Source organism: Schistocerca serialis, chromosome 7 (genome assembly GCF_023864345.2).
Source record: "Schistocerca serialis cubense isolate TAMUIC-IGC-003099 chromosome 7, iqSchSeri2.2, whole genome shotgun sequence".
Lineage (NCBI taxonomy): Eukaryota > Metazoa > Arthropoda > Insecta > Orthoptera > Acrididae > Schistocerca > Schistocerca serialis.
In genome coordinates this window covers 340,856,680-340,877,327 of record NC_064644.1, presented here as the reverse complement: position 1 = coordinate 340,877,327, position 20,648 = coordinate 340,856,680, and the positions used below count along the sequence as shown (strand labels likewise).

General features: G+C 41.9%; 1 protein-coding gene across 1 annotated transcript in view; it reads right to left on the bottom strand.

Annotated features, from left to right (window-relative positions):
* Window positions 1-4,692: 4,692 nt before the first annotated feature.
* LOC126413072 (translation initiation factor IF-2-like) overlaps window positions 4,693-20,648 on the bottom strand; it is a 29,204-nt gene continuing 13,248 nt past the window's right edge. Inside the window, exon 2 of the mRNA XM_050082968.1 lies at window positions 4,693-5,195. Within this exon, the coding sequence (XP_049938925.1) occupies window positions 4,693-5,195 (503 nt within the window). The remainder of the gene's footprint in view (window positions 5,196-20,648) is intronic.

Here is a 20,648-nt window from a genome sequence, read left to right as displayed (position 1 = left end):
ACCTCCGTGCCGTCACTAGATTACTCGGATGCACGACTACACTGGCAAGCGGTGTACTGCACGCCAAAGCAACAACAAATGGGATGCTCGGAGAATGGTGGAGTGCAGGAGTTTGCATGGGTTGCAAATCATAAACAAGGCGAAGTGGTAACTGTGGCAGTAGTGGAAACTACGTCGGACACTTGACTAGGTAAAGCCAGGCCCTGCGCGACAGGCACAATGGGTCATATAACGCATTAGATAAACCTTATTTTGGGTGTGCAGCATAAATAAGACAACCTGATGGGTGTACACCGATCGGTACTTTGTTCATATTGTGTACGTAGATACGTAAAACGTGCAAGAGGGAAACCATTATGTGCTTATGAGAGTTGATGGCAGCAGACCGTATTATTCGTTTCGGACCTCTTGATAAGTATGGAGGTGTGATTACACATGTCAATCACATCGCGATTACGGGCAGCATGGGGTTCACACCTGAGCCTCAGGACGTGCGCTAGCAGCGCATGTCGGGTGTTTCAAGCGTCAACTTCGCGTCTCAAAATCTTGGGATGTAATGGGAATATAGCGATGCAATCAACGCCATTGTGTATGTGCTTTGTCATGCTATGGATTGCTGAAGAAAAGATATAGGAGGCCCATTTAAAAAAAAAAACATAAGTTTGTGTTAAAAAACACATATGCTTTCGTTTTAGAATGTTTCCAAACATGTACATTCATGGTCCCCAGCCCTACATTGATACCGGCGAAAGTCATTTTCCAATAACTGTTATTGTTCCAGAGATATTTTGGGTGGACAAGATAGCTGGGACACCCTATATATATATATATATATATATATATATATATATATATATATATATATATATATATATATACACAGGGTGTTTCAAAAATGACCGTTATATTTGAAACAGCAATAAAAACTAAACGAGCAGCAATAGAATTACACCGTTTGTTGCAATATGCTTGGGACAACAGTACATTTTCAGGCGGACAAACTTTCGAAATTACAGTAGTTACAATTTTCAACAACAGATGGCGTTGCAAGTGATGTGAAAGATATAGAAGACAACGCAGTCTGTGGATGCGCCATTCTGTACGTCGTCTTTCTGCTGTAAGCGTGTGCTGTTCACAACGTGCAAGTGTGCTGTAGACAACATGGTTTATTCCTTAGAACATAAGATTTTTCTGGTGTTGGAATTCCACCGCCTAGAACACAGTGTTGTTGCAACAAGACGAAGTTTTCAACGGAGGTTTAATGTAACCAAAGGACCGAAAAGCGATACAATAAAGGATCTGTTTGAAAAATTTCAACGGACTGGGAACGTGACGGATGAACGTGCTGGAAAGGTAGAGCGACCGCATACGTCAACCACAGAGGGCAACGTGCAGCTAGTGCAGCAGGTGATCCAACAGCGGCCTCGGGTTTCCGTTCGCCGTGTTGCAGCTGCGGTCCAAATGACGCCAACGTCCACGTATCGTCTCATGCGCCAGAGTTTACACCTCTACCCATACAAAATTCAAATGCGGCAACCCCTCAGCGCCGCTACCATTGCTGCACGAGAGACATTCGCTAACGATATAGTACACAGGATTGATGACGGCGATATGCATGTGGGCAGCGTTTGGTTTACTGACGAAGCTTATTTTTACCTGGACGGCTTCGTCAATAAACAGAACTGGCGCATATGGGGAACCGAAAAGCCCCATGTTGCAGTCCCATCGTCCCTGCATCCTCAAAAAGTACTGGTCTGGGCCGCCATTTCTTCCAAAGGAATCATTGGCCCATTTTTCAGATCCGAAATGATTACTGCATCACGCTATCTGGACATTCTTCGTGAATTTGTGGCGGTACAAACTGCCTTAGACGACACTGCGAACACCTCGTGGTTTATGCAAGATGGTGCCCGGCCACATCGCACGGCCGACGTCTTTAATTTCCTGAATGAATATTTCGATGATCGTGTGATTGCTTGGGGCTATCCGAAACATACAGGAGGCGCCGTGGATTGGCCTCCCTATTCGCCAGACATGAACCCCTGTGACTTCTTTCTGTGGGGACACCTGAAAGACCAGATGTACCGCCAGAATCCAGAAACAATTGAACAGCTGAAGCAGTACATCTCATCTGCATGTGAAGCCATTCCGCCAGACACGTTGTCAAAGGTTTCGGGTAATTTCATTCAGAGACTACGCCATATTATTGCTACGCATGGTGGATATGTGGAAAATATCGTACTATAGAGTTTCCCAGACCGCAGCGCCATCTGTTGGTGAAAATTGTAACTACTGTAATTTCGAAAGTTTGTCTGCCTGAAAATGTACTGTTGTCCCAAGCATATTGCAACAAACGGTGTATTTCTATCGCTGCTCGTTTAGTTTTTATTGCCGTTTCAAATATACCGGTCATTTTTGAAACAGCCTATATATATATATATATATATATATATATATATATATATATATATATATATATATATATATATATATGTGTGTGTGTGTGTGTGTGTGTGTGTGTGTCGTGATACAGCTGTAAATTGCATGCCTGGAAACCGAAAGGTCTAGGTACTGAATCACAGACAAACATCAGAGTTTTCGGTCTTAGTTTAACCTTCCCTTCACCACTCAGTGAAGTGAGGAGTCACCTGAAACAATGGGTTGTTTGAATTCCACTTGAAAATGTAGGACCACTTTGCTGGTAGGATAAATATGGTTGGTGGGAGTGATGCAAGTTAGTGAAGAATTGCACCGAGCCATTGTTCCACACACAGTTAAAAATGGTTCAAATGGCTCTGAGCACTATGGGACTTAACTTGTGAGGTCATCAGTTCCCAAGAACTTAGAACTACTTAAACCTAACTAACCTAAGGACATCACACACATCCAAGCCCGAGGCAGGAATCGAACCAGCGACCGTAGCGGTCGCGCGGTTCCAGACTGATGCTCGTAGAACCGCTCGGCCACTCCGGCCGGCCCACACACATTTATTAATATTGCTTACACAGGTACTTAATTTTGTACAGATTCTCCAGAGTGTGAGTCCTACTCACACTTTTCCTGTTTTCCTGGATAACACAACGTGCGACGATGTTAAACTGTGCAGGTGGATGAGATCTTGGAGTGAGAGTACATTCGGCAAACGGACTGGCCTCTCCTTTCTCCAGACTTACATCCCATGGAGCACTTGTGGGATGTGTTGGGGATAAGTTTTACAGGACGTCCACATGCTACATTCAGCAGTTGTCAGCCACGCTGGTGGGAGAGTTGAGCACTCTCCCACAAGAATGCTGCACCAATCTAATGAACAGCATGGAAGTATGTTCCGGAACATGCATTTCTGTCTCTGGCGATCACACAACCTGTCAAGGACCACGTCGCACCTTTCTTAATGTGTTGGAGACCGTCGTGAATCGTTCTGGCTTCAGTGTAATTATTGCCTCTGAATAAATGTGTTATATCTTATCGTCTCACTGTGTATACATTATGTAGTATACTGTCGTAGTTCTGTACATGTGTGGTTGAAGTTTCATCGAGCTGTTTCATTTGGCATTGACACATCATGGAACGTTATTTTCGTCCTAAGTTTTGCAGACGAGCGTGTTTCTGAAATATTTATCACAATAAGGATATTTATAAAAAAAAATGGTTTAAATGGCTCTGCGCACTATGGGACTTAACTTCTGAGGTCATCAGTCCCCTAGAACTTAGAACTACTTAAACCTAACTAGCCTAAGGACATCACACACATCCATGTCCGAGGCAGGATTCGAACCAGCGACCGTAGCGGTCGCACGGTTCCCGACTGTATCGCCTAGAACCGCTCGGCCACCACGGCCGCCTATTTATGATTTACTAACTGATAACAGTTTCTTTCTCAGTTTGTATATTACTTTTCAAGACTGATATATCTCAGAAGTTTTATCTGATTGATCACTGTTTTGTGAGGTTCTGTTAGTTATTTAAGTGGATTTTTACTGACTGTAGACAACATGCGATGTGCTAAAACGTAAAATCTTTTAGTTTCTCTTCTTTCCTTGCTTCGTTAACAAAGTTAGACGTTAAAAACGTGTCGAAAATATCCCATTCAGCCATTAGACATAACGTTTGTCTTTGTAAAGGCGGAACTCATTACCTTCGGCAGAAAATTCTGGTGAACAGAGCACAGATATGGATCTTTCAAAACTCCTATACTCCAAAGAAAGTAATAGTTCTGATAGTTAGGTTCGAGTCATGATATACAGGGATCCACTCCAGCATTTCAGCTGCTGCATGCAATAAGATAAAGATCAAGTCGCTACTGAGAGCGTGTTCTGACAATCGAGAAAATGTGCTCGATTTCGTTAACAGTTTGAAGATAGACTTCTGAAATAAACTGGTCTTAGTGAAATGTAGTCTCGATTTTATTATTGCGAATAAAATCGTAAGACAGTGTGCCTTTGAGACGAAAGGGCAGAATAAATACTGCATGCAGAAAACTTGGAGCAGCCGCGGGAAATCGAACGCCAGGAGAAAGAGGTAGAATCGGCTCTCCGGGAGAAATTTACAATGCAGCCAGAAGCTATCAAGTGCGAATACAGTGGAGCAGCGGCGTTTTATGGCGCCATCGACTAGGGCGCCAGGTGCGCCATAACTAATTTCCGGTCATCTGGTCGGCCCGCCGGGCACATAAATAGGCGCCGGCGCCGGGACTCAATCTCGGTTCTTGAGCGCAGTGGCCGGCGGGGGGCGGCGGGGGTGGGATGGCGAGGGAGGCTGGGGGTGGTGTGGGGGTGGGGACGCAGGCGACGCGGTCGTGAGTGGAGCCCCGCCGGCGGCTCGTAAAGTCAGTGGCGGCGGCTGTAAAACGGGGGCGGCGGCTGCGGGGGCGGAGCCGGAGGCGGAGGCGGGCCGGCGGATAACCGGCCGATCGGCCGGGACAGGTGCGCCGGAAATTGCTTCGGGAAGCCGCGTCCGGTTCCCCGCGGCGCGATGCCGAGTGCCTGGCGTACTGCGGGCGGCCGCGGCAGCCCTCTGCGGATACAGGCGGGCGGGCGCGCTCCTCACGCTGCGGGCAGCTGTCACGCGCACGTCCGACTGCGAACCTGCACCTCGTAGTAGGTGGGGAAAAGTCACTTCAGTGTGGGTAAAAGTAGCCAGAGCGTACGGCAAGTCGGTGTTGGTGACAGATTGCCGCCTTAGAATTTTAATAGCACCTGTACAATATATGTGACACGTTTTTAAGGAAGAACACGATACTCTCGTTTATATTTTATATCTTATAACTTGTTTATTTCATATACACGACTACTCTGAAATTCACACCTAAGTGCCAGGTAGAGGGTTCTTCGAACAACTTTACGCTATTTCTGTACTGTTCCACCAACAGAACGTGGGAAAATTGAACACTTGAATCTTCCTGTACAACCTCTGATTTCTCTTATTTTAGTATAAGATCATTTCTCCCTGTGTGGGTTGGTGACAGTAAAATATTTTCACATTTATGGGAGAAAGCCGCTAATTAAAACTTCGTGAAAGGATGTCGCCAAAATGAATTGGCAATAGTATACAATTTTTAAGTAGGCAGTTGTCAGTTTTGCTTAATATTTTAAGCATTTTATTTCCTCTTAACTTAGTTATCAGTGTTTGTGTAATTGACAAATTGTAATTGTACTGCACAGGTGACAGTTATTTTTTAGTTTTCTGTTCTGTAAACTTACTATTTGTCATACCCAAATGGTAGGTATATGATTTTGTGTATTCTGTAATTACTACATTTATCAGGTTTTAAAATCAGTATGAATTTAAATAAAAGTGCGGCAGTTTGCGAAATTTATCAAATGATCACATTTTTGTAGTAGAGGAACAAATTTTGCGAAAGAAAAGCGACAAATTTAAACGACTGGATAACTTTTCACATGTAATCTGATAATAAATTGTTTAAATATAATAAATATAACGGAGAATGCGCACAAACGATGCCTGGTTTGCTCTAAACAAGGACACAGAGTGTCAAAGGATCCTCTGGCGGGTGTCGAGAGGCCACACATCGTGGCAGAGCGTTTTGAGACGTTACTGGCAAGGCGATAGTCAACGGGCTCTCTATCAAATTTCATAAAGTGCTGATTTCGCCACTAGGAGCAGAATTATTCGTTTCTCTGTGAGCAGGAAAAACCAGTCTGCTCTTTTTCATTGAGACTCAGGCGTTTTGAAGTGCTTCTTTATGTCCGCAAGCTTGAGTCAAGTCTCTGCTCCTGGCTTACGAGCGAGCAGAAATCTTGATTCATATCCGGCATCGTACTGAAGTAGCTTTCGACACTAGGAGTTTGTGGACTGTATCTTATATGTGGTCAGGATTTCAAGCTACACAAAGCTCTGCAGACGGCAAGCAGCACTCAGCAGATCGGTGCTGAAAAATTGTCCTTCCCAGCACTTGTTTGCTGTAAAGAATATCTTCACAGGACTCAGTTGCTCTACTTTTCAGAGTATTAGATTCCAAGTACCGGTCCTGAGTAAGTCAGAATATTATCACAGCCTGGAGATTTATTCACATGTTCTCCCAGTTGTAAGTTGTCAGTGGCGGGGCTAATTTAATGCACTTCTTAGGAGTGAGCGTTCCATTGCAAACACAACATTGAGAACTATCACAAATTCACACGCCATATGTACAAGCGTACCGAGAGTAGCACTGAACTTTCATTCCCCCAAAAATACAGTTTGAGGCTCAGTAATACTCAGAAATTAACTGGATGGATTGTGATGTGATATATCGTCTCCCAAATTGTTGAAAGAAATTAGTGATGATGGGATTAAGTCGCATATTCAATGTGGCTCAGTTCCTAATTGGGATAGGGTAATCTATAAGTTTTCCATTTCACACACAGACGGTCGACCGATATGTGGAACGTGGGAAAAGTTTGGACTGATGTGCGTAGGGACAGGTTCATTAGCACTACACTGTGTGAAAATTAGCCACGCCAAACTTTAATTAAGAAATCATATTTCTGAGTACCTACAACTGAGAATAATACAAAATATTCGTGGTCACTTGTTGATAAACAGCCTGTTGGCTTCTGTCTCGGGTTCTTCAACTTCGGCTGATGTTTAAAAATGGTTCAAACGATTCGGAGCAGCATGGGACTTAACATCTGTGGTAATCAGTCCCCTACAGGGGTACAAAGTAGACTAGCCTCCAAGTGGTGTACCCCGGGCAACGTAACTAAGTCACGGCTAAATAGTCTGCAGATATGGGCTGCTGGACCTCTGGTGGTTGAAAATCACCTTAGGATATCCCAGCTGTTAGAGAATACGTAGCAATGAAGCAAAAGCGTTCTGCCAAGAACTACCTGACAAAGGACTTAGGGAATACCCTCCAGCTCTTACAGCTAAACATAGAGGGAACAAGCAGAGCAAAAAGTGAGTATCTCACTCAAATATTGATTGAAAACAAGGTGGACGTTGTTCTACTACAGGAAACCCACTGCTCAGACGAAACCCAACTTCATTCCAGGTCTAAGCTCCCTGCCTACACGTTAGCTGCTGCGACATACCATGCAAGTTACGGATCTGCAACATATATCAAGAATGATGTTGAAGAGGTAACATGTCCAAACAAAAACGGAAAATAACATCCATACCATCAGGCTGAAAGTCGCCAACACAGAGATTGTGAACATCTATAAGCCCCCAGCACAACCATGGGTAAATGAAGCTGCTCAAACGAATGAAGATGGTGGGAAAGTATCATTATGGGCTGAAATGGAACGCCTTTTCTTACTATTTGACGGGAAGGACAAAGGGACATTCCGCTCAGCTAAATGGGCTCAGGACTACACTCCCGATTTCTGTTTCGTTACCACTAACAACAAAGGATTACCCTTGCAGAGCAGCAGGAAGGTGCTCAGTGATTTCCCTAGAACACAACGCCAACCTGTACTGGTAAAAATTGGACTCGAAATCCCAGTTGTGAAGTCTATACCAAAGCCACGATGGAACTTCCAAAAATCCAAATGGGAAAAGTTCTGTGAAGAGGTTGATCATATTATTCAGTTTATTCCACCTAAAGTTAGGCACTACGACCGCTTTGTTAGACTAATTCATTCCATTGCCATAAAACATATTCCAAGAGGCTACAGAGAGAACTACATTCCTGGATGGAGCCCTAGATGTCAGTAATTGTATGAAGAATTTAAAACGACTTGAGATACGAAGGTAGCAGATGAATTGATTTCGGCCCTAGATTCAGCTAGGCAAAAGAAATGGATGGAACTAACTGAAAACATGTCTTTCCAACACTCGAGTAAGAAAGCTTGGAATTTATTAAGAAACCTTGGCAGTGCCACAAAAGTTAATATCTTATCAGACAAAATAAGTCCTAACAAAATGCCAGCCAGGATTGTTAATATAACAAGAACACCAAGCAACAACAACAAACAGAAAGCCAAAGAAATAAAACATGAGCTGAAGTCTAAAATGTCTCAAGTACAGCCTTCCGAATTTGCACAGAAAATCTCTGCAGCCGAAGTTGTTTCAGCCCTAGATACTCTGAAATCTGGTAAAGCGGCTGGTTGTGATGGTATATACCCGGAGTTCCTTAAACATGCTGGCAAAGGTGCAGTGAAGTGGCTAACTGCACTTTTTAATGAAATTCTTGCAACAGGAAGACTGCCAAATCTTTTTAAGAAAACTAAAATAATTGCCATCCTGAAACCGTCAAAATCTGGTAACAATCCTGAAGTCTATAGACCCATTGCACTTCTAAGTGTCTGCTATAAACTGCTGGAGAGAGTATAATAGAATTGCACCAACTATCCTGAAACATATTTCTGTAGAACAGGCTGGCTTCAGACGAGACCGCAGTTGCAGCGATCAAGTGCTACCGTTGGCAACATACATAGAGAAGGGCTTCGAAGACCTGAAGAAAACAATGGCCGTGTTTATTGACCTAACATCAGCATATGATACAGTGTGGCGGAAAGGCATGCTTCTTAAGTTCTTAAGAATAATTCCAAGTAAAAGAATTGCACAACTACTCAATAACATGCTGTCCAACAGGAAATTCCAAGTTCACCTAAAAGGTCAAGTAAGCAAGGTATACAATTTAAATGACAGACTACCACAAGGAACAGTATTGGCCCCCCTACTTATCAATTTATATGTCGCTGACTTGCCAGAAACGAAAGCAAGAACATTTATCTATGCTGCTGACATAGCCTTGGTGACGCAGGCTAACGATTTTACAACTTCAGAAATGACTCTCACTCAGGATCTGCGAATTTTAGATGAATTTTTTAATGGATGGCGACTCAAAGTAAACGGAAATAAAACTGAATCCTCCACCTTCCATCTGAGTAATAGGCATGTTCGCTATAAACCGCAAACTTCCTTTAGAAATCAGTTGCTGTTATATAACCCATTGCCAAAATATCTCGGCGTGACCTTGGATCGTTCGCTAACATATACAAAACACCTAACTGAAACAGCTTTAAAAATGAGAACCAGAAACAATATATTACACAAACTCTCCGGAACAAGCTGGGGAGCTAAGGCATCAGTACTCAAAGCAACTGCCCTCTCACTTGTATACTCTGTTGGGGAATACTGCAGCCCAGTATGGCTGAACAGCGCTCATACAGCCATGGTAGACACGCAGCTGAATGTAGCCATGAGAAGCGTATCCGGGACAATAAAATCCACAACCACAGAATGGCTACCTGTTCTGTCTAATATTGCACCACCGAAGTTACGACGTCAAGCAGCGTTGAAAAGGGAATGGGAGAAATGCTCCAAGAATCTCGAGTTACCGCTACACCAGGACTGTGATGCCACTCGAAGGCAACGTCTTAAGTCCAGGAAACCCTCCTGGAGACTTGGAAAAAGCTTACTTCTGAAAGATTCCAGCCAGAAATAGCATGGCGAGAAGAATGGTTCGCAGCCAATCCCGGTTCTGCAGGTCTCATTGCTGATCCTACACGAGTCCCTCCTGGATTCCACCTACCTAGGAGATGTTGGACCACCCTAAATCGCACACGCACGAAGCACGGAAGATGCCAGGACTTGAAGCATAAGTGGGGAATCGCTGAAAGTGCCAAGTGTGACTGCGGACACCAACGACAAACAATACACCACATAGTCACGGAGTGTCCCCTACGGAAATATGCTGGAACTCTGACCAGCATACATGAGGTCTCTGAGGAAGCAAACTCCTGCCTGGATACTTTAGATATCAAACTATAGTTTTTATTGCAACTTGAAGCTCTGTTTGTCAATATTACTGTTTATGAAAACCACATATTCTCTTTTACATGTAACTCATCCTAGTGTTTTTATCCATATGTATATTATTGATTTATCGATCTAAACTAAGACTTTTATTACCATAAATGAATGTAATCTATTTTATTTGTGGTATATGCGTATTGTGTTACCAGTAACATCATTGCTGTTCAATTCAAGTAATGTATCCTTGATGCCAAACGAAATAATAAAAAGTCCCCTACAATTTAGAACTAGTTAAACCTAACTGAGCTAAGGACATCACACACACCCATGCCCGAGGCAGGATTCGAACCTGCGACCGTAGCGGTCACGCGGTTCCAGACTGAAGCGCCTAGAACTGCACGGTCACACCGGCCGGCGTTCATTTCTCCCTGTGCAGGCTGGTGACAATGAAATATTTTCAGGGTTAGAGGAGAAAGCTGCTAATTAAAACTTCGTGGAAAGATCCCGCCAAAATGTATTGGCAATAGCATACAACTTTTAAGTAGACAGTTTTCTGTTTTGCTTAATATTTTGAACATTTTATTTGCTCTGAACTTAAATATCACTATTTGCATAACTGATAAACTGTAATTGTAGTACACAGGTGGCAGTTATTTCTTAGTTTTGTGTTCTGTAAACTCGCTGTTTGTCATCCTCAAAGAAGACACTCGATACAGAGTGATCGTTGTATCATTTTGTGTACTGTATAATTACTGCATTTATCAGGTTTTAAAATAAGTATGAATTTTAATAAAAATGCAGTAGTTTGCGAAATTTATCAGAAGGCCACATTTTTGTAGTAGAGGGAGATATTTTGCAAAAGAAAAACGACAAATTTAAACAGCTGAATAACTTTTCACCTGTAATCTGATAATAAATTGTTTAAATATAATAAATATAATTGTGAGAATAAAAATTAACAAAGAAGGAAAGGTGTATTGTTAAAAAATTATAAATAGGATGGCATTTGCGACAGTATGGCTCATTACTATCGCAGTCTCCGTTTTGTTTTATTATTCTGTTATCTCGGTTATGTTTGGTTCACAGCATTTTGGATGGATTCAGTATTTGTTAGCTTTATTAAGCATTGATCAGTTTCTCAATGCTGTGACAAGTTAACGTAATAAGAACTTGAAGTCAAGTGATCGAGAAATGTTTTCATTTGCGTCGTTACTCATCCCAGGATTGAAAAGCATTCCCTAAACGAGCTAAGTCTAATTTACGTTTATAAACTACCGCTCTGTAAATAATATTAGTAGCAGTATGAGCAAGAGAATAATATTAATAAGCAGTAAATTTTCCTAAAAAGTACTAAGAAGTACTATGAAAATGTGACTGAAGCTGAATTTTTCATTACGTTATAGGGTATCCTCCTTGAACAATGGTAAGAAATTGGAGAATTTCTTTGACAAAACTTGCTCTTGGTGTAACGAATGACAGATCTCTTTATATATCGAAATGTAATATAGTTCCTATAACAAATAGAAGAGACGTATAGTACCTGAGTACATTGTGTGAGTGTTTAGGGATTATACTAACAAAGGTCAAAGGTTCTATCAGTGATAGAGTAAGACAAAGAAATTCAAACCTTTTTTCGAACCATAACACAATGGAAAACGGGACATAAACTTGGGGAAAATGAATCAAACTGATTCATATCTTCTGCTCTCGCATGAGCATATCGGAAATTTGCAAAAAATCACGTCTTCAGCAAAATAATTCTCTGTACTACTTACCTTGTCGCAGTGGAAGTGTAATTAGTGCTTTATCATTCAGGCCGGAAAATAATTAGAAAGAAGAATGATTTAAATCTGTCGATGTCCAACAATCACGCAACAGCTGTCAACTTTAACAAAATACCGAGAAAATCTGATGATGAACCTCGTACATATGCTCTCTGGCTTTGGTCAAAAAAAGCCAAAGCCAGTCCTCTCCCCCCCCTCCCCCTCTCCCAACCACCCTCAGCCCACCTATGCTCTCTCCAGAGTCGGTGAAAACCTAAGTGACTCTGAAAAATGTCCAGTGATTGCCGTCAAGAGGATTTATTGTCAGATGTCCAATATAGAGATATACTAAATAAGGATTACTAAGATCTACTCAATATTTCCAAGGCAATTAAATTGCCCTGCCAAATGAATTTGGCTGTACATGATCCTGATCCCTTGTCACTCTGCAGGTTCTTGTCAACAGCAAACAGAACTATCAGACTGCAATTGAGTGAAGAATGTTGGCTTCGTGAACTCAAATGGGAATCCCTGGAGTTAAGACGACGTTCTTTTAACGAAACACGATAGAAAAATTCAGAGAACAGGAGTTTGCAGCAGATTGCAGGAGTATTATACGGCCTTTAACGTACATTTCGCGTAAGGTCCTTGCAGACAAGATAAGAGAAATTATGACTGGCACGGAGGCCTACAGAAAGTGGTTTTTCCCTCGCTCCATTTGGGAGTGGAATAGGAAAAGAAATTAGTATCAGTGGTACACGGTACCCTCTGCCATACATCATACGATGTCTTATGGAGTATATTTAGATGTACATGTAGCTGACAGGATCGGAAGTGGTTGCTTTGCACTGTGGTTTTTTATTTAAGCAAATAAGTAAGATACAAATAGCCCAAAATATGTGACTTATTTACTACAATCTCCCGATACTTGCCGTTAGATTTATCTGCACCGTGCGGACTAAGGCGCTGCAGTCATGGACTGTGCGGCTGCTCCCGGCGGAGGTTCGAGTCCCCCCTCAGGCAGGGGAGTGTGTTGTCCTTAGGATAACTTGGGTTAAGTTGTGTGTAAGCTTTGGGACTGATGACGTTAGCAGTTAAGTCCCATAAGATTTCACACAGATTTGAACATTTATCTGCTTCTGCTGAACCTGTAATCGAATAGAACAGCTTTTTTCGCCTTCACAGAGCCTTTGACCGTGGCCATTACTCAAGATAAAACAAGTCGCATGAACGAATCACATTACAGAGGTCGGTTATTGACAAATTTTGAATGCTAGAAGCCTAGATTGAGACAAGAAAAATATCAGGATATTTGTAAGGCTGCAAGATTTTGTGCGATCCTGCCCACTCGTTTCTTATAGGGTGCCTAGGAAGCTGTTTCCTCGGATAGCTAGACAACATACAAGCATATCATATTAATGGAGCTCATTACAGTAGCTGAATTCACAAAACTTAGCTTGCGTATGTACAAGGTAGTTAGCAAGCAACTAGCGACTAGCAAATAATCAATGTTCTTCGCTATATACAATGTTCATGCAAGTAATCGATGTGAATCACAAGTCACGACTCTTCTAGTGCTGCTCTATTACTGCGACTCTTCTAGTCCTCTATTCTAGTGCGGCTTAGGCTAGGAGGCGCGTCGCTTTTATTCTCTTCGTGTAGAGGCTTCTCCTGTCGTGGTGACGTCCTAGTCAGCGTGAAACGTCCCCTTAGAAAAAATTATGAATTACTGTGCTGGTAAACCTCTTACATTATTTGATCTTCAAACAGCTGAGCAGAACTGAACTTACTGAGACATTTCTCTCTTTACTTATTCTGATCAACACTAAACTGACACACAAAATTTTTTGCGCAATGCAATCTGACTTTCAAAAATCCCTACAAAAGAATGGCCCTGACTAACAATAACCTATACCTTTCATGAATCACTTACCTCACAAAAATCTTCGTTACTCGAACTACTGCAATACAGCGAGCGCCACTACTGCCAGCTAAATATAAGATTCAAACTACTGAAGGCACTAACTACTGGTAGGCATAGTTAGCAAATGAAAGATTTTGATAGAGAACAAACAATGTGTTTACCTTAATAGCGTTGAAAAGTTATAATATATATATCAGTTCATGATATCCAGTATTACAAATTTACTCTCTCTGATGGACACACGTCCAGATCATCCGCTCTCAAGACTGCACCATCTCTTTCCCCACATCCACCACTGCTGGCGGCTCACCTCCAACTGCGCAACGCTACGCACTGTTAACAGCCAATTGCCCAACACTACAATAGCGAATTCCAACAATGCAAACCAGTCACAGACTTCACACAGCATAGCCAGTGATTTTCATACAGAGCGCTACGTGGCGTTACCAATATAAAAACCTAAACAGCCTACTTACAAGCGTGCTATTGACTGACATCGCCTCACAGCCCTCTCAGCTGTATCGTTCTTGCCCTTCGTGCCGGTGCTTGTCGTTAAGCAGGAACAGATTTTGCAACCATACAAGAATAATTCTTACGACGAATATTTCACATTTATTTAATATTTCGTATGGCATTGTATTTTAGCTGGGGTTATCGAATTATTAATCATTTATTTGTTGTTACTGGATAGCCCCATACTAAAATTACTATAGAGTTGCATGCTTGGAAAGTCTAGGGCCTCCGCGGTCTTCAATAGAGACAGAGGTCAAGGGAGATAGCACTGGAGGTAGGGCAGTTTTTATGTCTCTGAAAAGAATAGGACGGTGGGAGCGTTTGTTCCGAAGTTTGCCACCCTGTCGAGAGGCCAGCAGGAAAAGTTCCTCGCACTGGCCCGTGTCTTTGATACAAAAGACTTGGTGGTGACGTGATGGCTGAAAGCTTAAGATCGTAGAGAAAACATGTTACAAACGTCGCCACCAATCTTTCCAGCACGAAGGAATGTGCAGGGCATGCCTTCCACAGATGTGACCTAACGGCCTCAAAAATTCTCACGCGCGATGCCAAGTCGTATTCCTCCAACAAGGCAGAGAAACGAATCTAATTGGCTGAACTTGTAGTCGTAGGAGGATAGGGAATGTTCTATAACATTTTAACAAACTCAGTATGAATTGAAGGGAGCTGGCTGACAGCTTCATGACCTGTAGGGTGAGAGGCATTCCATTTGTAATGGGCGCTATGATTGGCGTTACGGACAGTACGCACAAACAATGCGAAGTGTGCCCTAAACCATGGCACAGAGTGTCAAGGGAGCCTCTGGTGGGTGTCGATAGGCCACACATTATAGCAGAGCGTTTTGAGACTTTACTGCCAAGGCACCAGTGAACAGCCTCTCTATCAAATTTCATAAAGTGCTGATTTCGCCACTAGGAGCTGAATTATTCGTTTCTCAGGGAGCAGAAAAATAAGTCTGTTCTTTTCTATTGAGACTAAGGCATTCTGAAGTGCTTCTTACGACCGCACGCCTGAGTCAAGGTTCTGCTCCTGGCTTATGAGCAAGCGGAAATCTTGATTCATATCCGGCATTGTACTGAAGTAGCTTTCGACCCTAGCAGTTTGTGGACAGTATCTTATACACAGTCAGAATTTCAAGCTACACAACGGACTTCGTCTGCACGACAGCCGGCAGATTTGAGCAGATCGGCGCTGAACAATTGTTCTTCCCCGCACTTGTTTGTTGTAAAGAATATCTTCACAGAACTCTGTTACTCTACTTTCCCTAGTATAAGATTCCAAGTACCGGTCCTGAGTAAGTCAGAATATTATCACAGCCTGGAGACTCACTCAGGTGTTTCTCTCAGTTGTAAGTTGTCACTGGCAGGGCTAATTTAATGCACTCCTTAGCGTGCGCATTCCATTGCAAACACAACACTGACAACTATCACAAATATACGGACCGTATGTACAAATGCACGCAGGGTAGCACTGGACTTTCATTTCCCCAAAAATACAGTTCTAGGCTCAGTAATACCCAGAAATTAACTGGATGGATTGTGATGTGATTTATCGTCTCCCACATTGTTGAAAGAAATTAGTGATTATGGGATTAAGTGGCATATTCAGTGTGTCTCAGTCCCTAATTGGGATAGGGTAACCTGTAATATCCCATTTCACACACATACAGTAGATCGATACGTGAAACGTCGGAAATGTTTTGATTGATGTGCGTAGGGACAGCTTCATTAGTACGACACTGCTGTCAAAATTAGCCATGCGTAACTTGAATTAAGAAATCATATTTCCAGGTACCTACAACTGAGAATAATACAAAACATTCGTGGTCACTTGTTGAGAAACAGCCTGTTGGCTTCTGTCTCGGGTTCTTCAACTTCGGCTGATGTTTATTTGATGATTTTGCTGACGTTTCGGCAGCACGAGTGGCTGGCATTGTCGAAGCTTCACCATGCAGTCCACCACTAGCAATGGATAGTGAAGCTTTTGCAAAGCCAGCCACTCGCGCTGGCGAAACGTCAGAAAAATAACCAAATAAACATCAGCCGATGTTGAAGAACCCGAGACAAAACTACCAGGCAGTTTGTCAACTGGGAGTCAGTTAGAAAATATAGGGGTTTTTGTTACTTTCTTGGACTTTTCTCTGACAAAAGAATCACAGTTTCTTTCAGTATTTAACACAAAAACAACTTTTTTCAAGTTTACTGAGTTTCAAAATAATTTGTTTTGAAGTATTGTAACTTACATCGGTGAAACAGACAAGGGAAAAATCTATAGGCTGTTGATAGTTTCATCCTATAATTACTGTCTACTTTTTTGAAGTTTTTTTTCATTTTATCATTAAATTTGAAGGCAATGTGCTACTTGAAGAAATTCACGAATTAAAATATTATTTAACATTGATTTTATCCCTAATGGAATTGAGGTCATCGTTGTAAAAGTCGATTGTAATATGTCAACTCACTACCTATTTACTGTGTACAAATCACTAGAATTTACACATTTCGAAAGTAAAGCATTTCTCATCAGAATAATGGTGCAAGAATCTCTAAATGGGACAAATACAAAACATGAACGAGAACAACAGAAGTAATTATAAGATAACGTTGCTGATTCCCTTGCAGCCGTGTCCTGTGAAGATGTACAGCCACTCACTTTCAGTCGACAAAATGGATGAAAATGGAGTTCCATATGTTGTCGTGGGTACTGGCAGCGTCACAGAATCAGATATATGTATACACGGTCAGTGTGCCGCCCTGAATGCCAAATCCCACAAGCAAACATTATATTCTGTTGACGGTAATTAGATACGCATCTTAAGACGACAAGGCTGGAAGGGAAGTAGCCACGTTATTTTATTATTACTTTTCTTGCTCTTTCTTGTAATTTATATTGATCCTTTTTGGAGATTCTTGTACAGTTATTCTGATGATGAATAAATTCTAGTGGTTTTTACGCTGTAGGTAGGAGGCAAGCCAACATTTTAACATTAATATTTTAACAGTATTTTCTGTGTTTCTATGGCACAACAATTTCAGCCGGTTCTTTCGGATGCTTGCAGGTCGACTGATACTAAAAACTGTTGTAAAAATGAGAATTTTTGCAAATTTCTGTAAACTTTAGAGAACCTGTACAGCCAGAAGATATGAATCCAGTTCATTTCTTTTTTCCCTTTTTTCATCTCCGTAGCCGGCCGTTGCGGCCGAGCGGTTCTAGGAGCTTCAGTCTGGAACCGCACGACGCTACGGTCACAGGTTCGAATCCTGCCTCGGGCATGGATGTGTTTGATGTCCTTAGGTGAGTTAGGTTTAAGTAGTTCTAAGTTCTGAGGGACTGATGACCACAGATGTTAAGTCCCATAGTGCTCAGAGCCATTTGAACAATTTTTTTCCATGTCCGTAATTGGCATCTTTCTCGTAGCATTATGGCAAAAAAAAGGAATTCATTCTGCCCACCCTGACGATCATGTGAAATAAATATTATGGAAGGCGAATAGAAGAATTACATTTATAGGAATTGGTACTCGGACATATAACACCGTGGGGTGGGCATTTCCTGAATATTCAGGGGGAAGGTAGCTTACTGTGACAAACAGCTCTCAAACAATTTAACCTGTCACTTTAGGTACAAAGCCAGGGTAGCCACAGGGATACCTCCTGGAATGAGAGCACAGTATGAATCAACATAATATTTTTAGGTATCTGATCACGAATAATAACGTGTGTATACACCAGAAATTGCTCTTACAATCAAACTGCAACGGACTGAACGCCATAAATGAGAAGTACATTAGTTTCTAGGTATTTTAATGAAAATACAGACAACTCGACAGAACGTGAGCTTTGACTGCCAAAAGTGGCTAAGTTAGAATCTGTAATTTTACGCCCTCTCGTCGGCGTGAAGTACGTCATTCTGCAGACAGATTGTCGAGCGAAGTGAGTGTCCCTGCAGCTCGAAACATCTGCTATTCATCCCACAAGAAAGGTGGTATGAACTGGCCAATCAGGAAGCTTCCCCCCCCCCCCCCACCCCCATCCACCGATCTATCTAGCTACTGTTACATTCTTAATCACTAAGAATTTTGATATTTCTGAGTTCAACGTGTGAGAATGTCACTTTTCTCGATCTCCATTTCCATTAATTAAGGGCTAGCTCAATATCCAGCGTTGCCTAGGCATGTAATTATTCCAGTATGCTCCACTTTGTCCATCTAATCCTTCACAACCTTCCATTAATCTCCTCCTCCACCCTCACGGCTCATTTCCTCTTCCCCCCTTCTCCAACTCATCTCCTCGTTTCCCATTTCTCTTTTTCATTTTCTCTCTTTATGTTCATCAGCTCCTACCCTGTCTTGTTGCCTGTCCCACTTCCCCCCCCCCCCCTCCTATGTCCATCTACTCCATATTTTCTTCTCTCTCCATCTCCTCTTCTCACCTCTCTCTGTCCATTTCATCCTCCCACTCTCTCTTCATTGTTATCTGTGGCCATCAACTCCTTCAGCCTCACAGTCTGTCCGACTCCTCCACCCGCCCCTCTCTCTCCCCGTTATCGCGATCACCCCAATACGATGCTGGTGGTTCTTACCCCCACAGTATTTCTTTTCAGGTCGTAAATAGTTTGTGTACCAAATTTGGTTGCAAACGTTCTAGAGGTTAAGCGAGAGCTTTTTATAGACCGATTTCCTCGTGAATGCGCATGTCAAATACATTTCACATATATTTAACATCTTTCACACGTGCTTGTTCCTACACATTTTATCGGTATCCCTTTTGGATGTCGTCCTGCAGTTTCATTCTTACGGAGCTTAATGTTCAAGAGGTCGTATCTCTTTAAGTATGCGTCGTACAATTAAACAGTATAGCTTTGAGCACACATCCAGTGGTATTTGTATCTGCTATCTGCGAAATATGTTCTGAATAGACTTAGTGGTAAATAAATAATAAATTAAAACGTCACGCATGAAGCGGCATTTTTTGACTGATCTCCAGTGTTAATGACGTCATATCTCCACCATATATCCTGAAATAAAAGTCTAACAATGATATATTTTCGTAAGTTCATTCAACAACATATGTCTGCGAAACGTGTTGCGTGCAGATTTAGTAGTAAATAAGTAAAAAATTGAAACTTAATGAATGATGCGGCAGTTTTTCGTGCATCTCAGTCTTTATGACTTCATATCTGCTGCACTATGTGTCGTACAATGGTATAATTTTGCTGATACTTTTACCATCTAAAATGCGTGTCGCGAATACAGTTAGTAGTGCAGAAGTAATAAATCAAAATGTTATTCTTCAGGCGGCAGTTTTCCTACACGAACAGCGAAATGGTAGTAAGCGATAAACTTCTTTCCTTAATCATGTTGTGTGAGTTGTCAGTAGTAAAAAGATTCGTAAAGGTTTGAAATTATGTGTAAAAATTATTCCAAGTCAGTAAGCGCTCTCATCGTCACATATTAGATGAGAAAACTATGGCCATCCGCGAGTCATGCCTTACACTGCTTTTTCACTCTCGCCCCTTTAATTGGTAGATGGCTTTTACCCCAGCAGCGATGACTTCTGTATTGTAAGTGGTATATGTATCAAGTTTGGTTGAAATCAGTCCAGTGGTTTAGGAGGAGATAATGAACATACGTAGATACCTAAATTAATTGTTATAATGCGTGTGGATTTCATTACAGTTTTCTCAGCAGACTTGTACCCATAGATAAACGGTAGAGGCAAATGACATCTCTCGTGTTACACCTCAACTGACCTTGCTGGAGGGCTGCAAAGTTCGCACTTGCTACGGTGTCTTTAGGAACATCGTCCTAGCTCAACGACTCAGCTCAACCGTGGAAGAACGAAATCTCCAGTGCTGCGCACATGCTCTCTTACATTCAATTATTACTTATTACATGACGAAGGTAATGCCTATAATAACAAAAGAGAGGGGTAAAATATATGGTTACACAATTATTAGTAAAGAATAGATTAGATCACTAGCAAACATCTAAGGAGCGTCAGACAGTAAAAGTATTTGAGAGTATTACTGAGAAATGAGACAATAACGCAAAATCAGTGTTACAGGAGGCGACTGCTAGAATGAAGTTTTTTTTTAAGGGTTCTGAAAAAATACAGTAAGTCTTTAAAGGAACCCATAGAAGTGCGACCACCTCTAGACTATTGTTCCATTGTTTGGAGTCCGTACCAAGTAGCGATGGCAACATACTTCGAAAAAAATTCAGCAAGACACGACTATAGTTATAATAG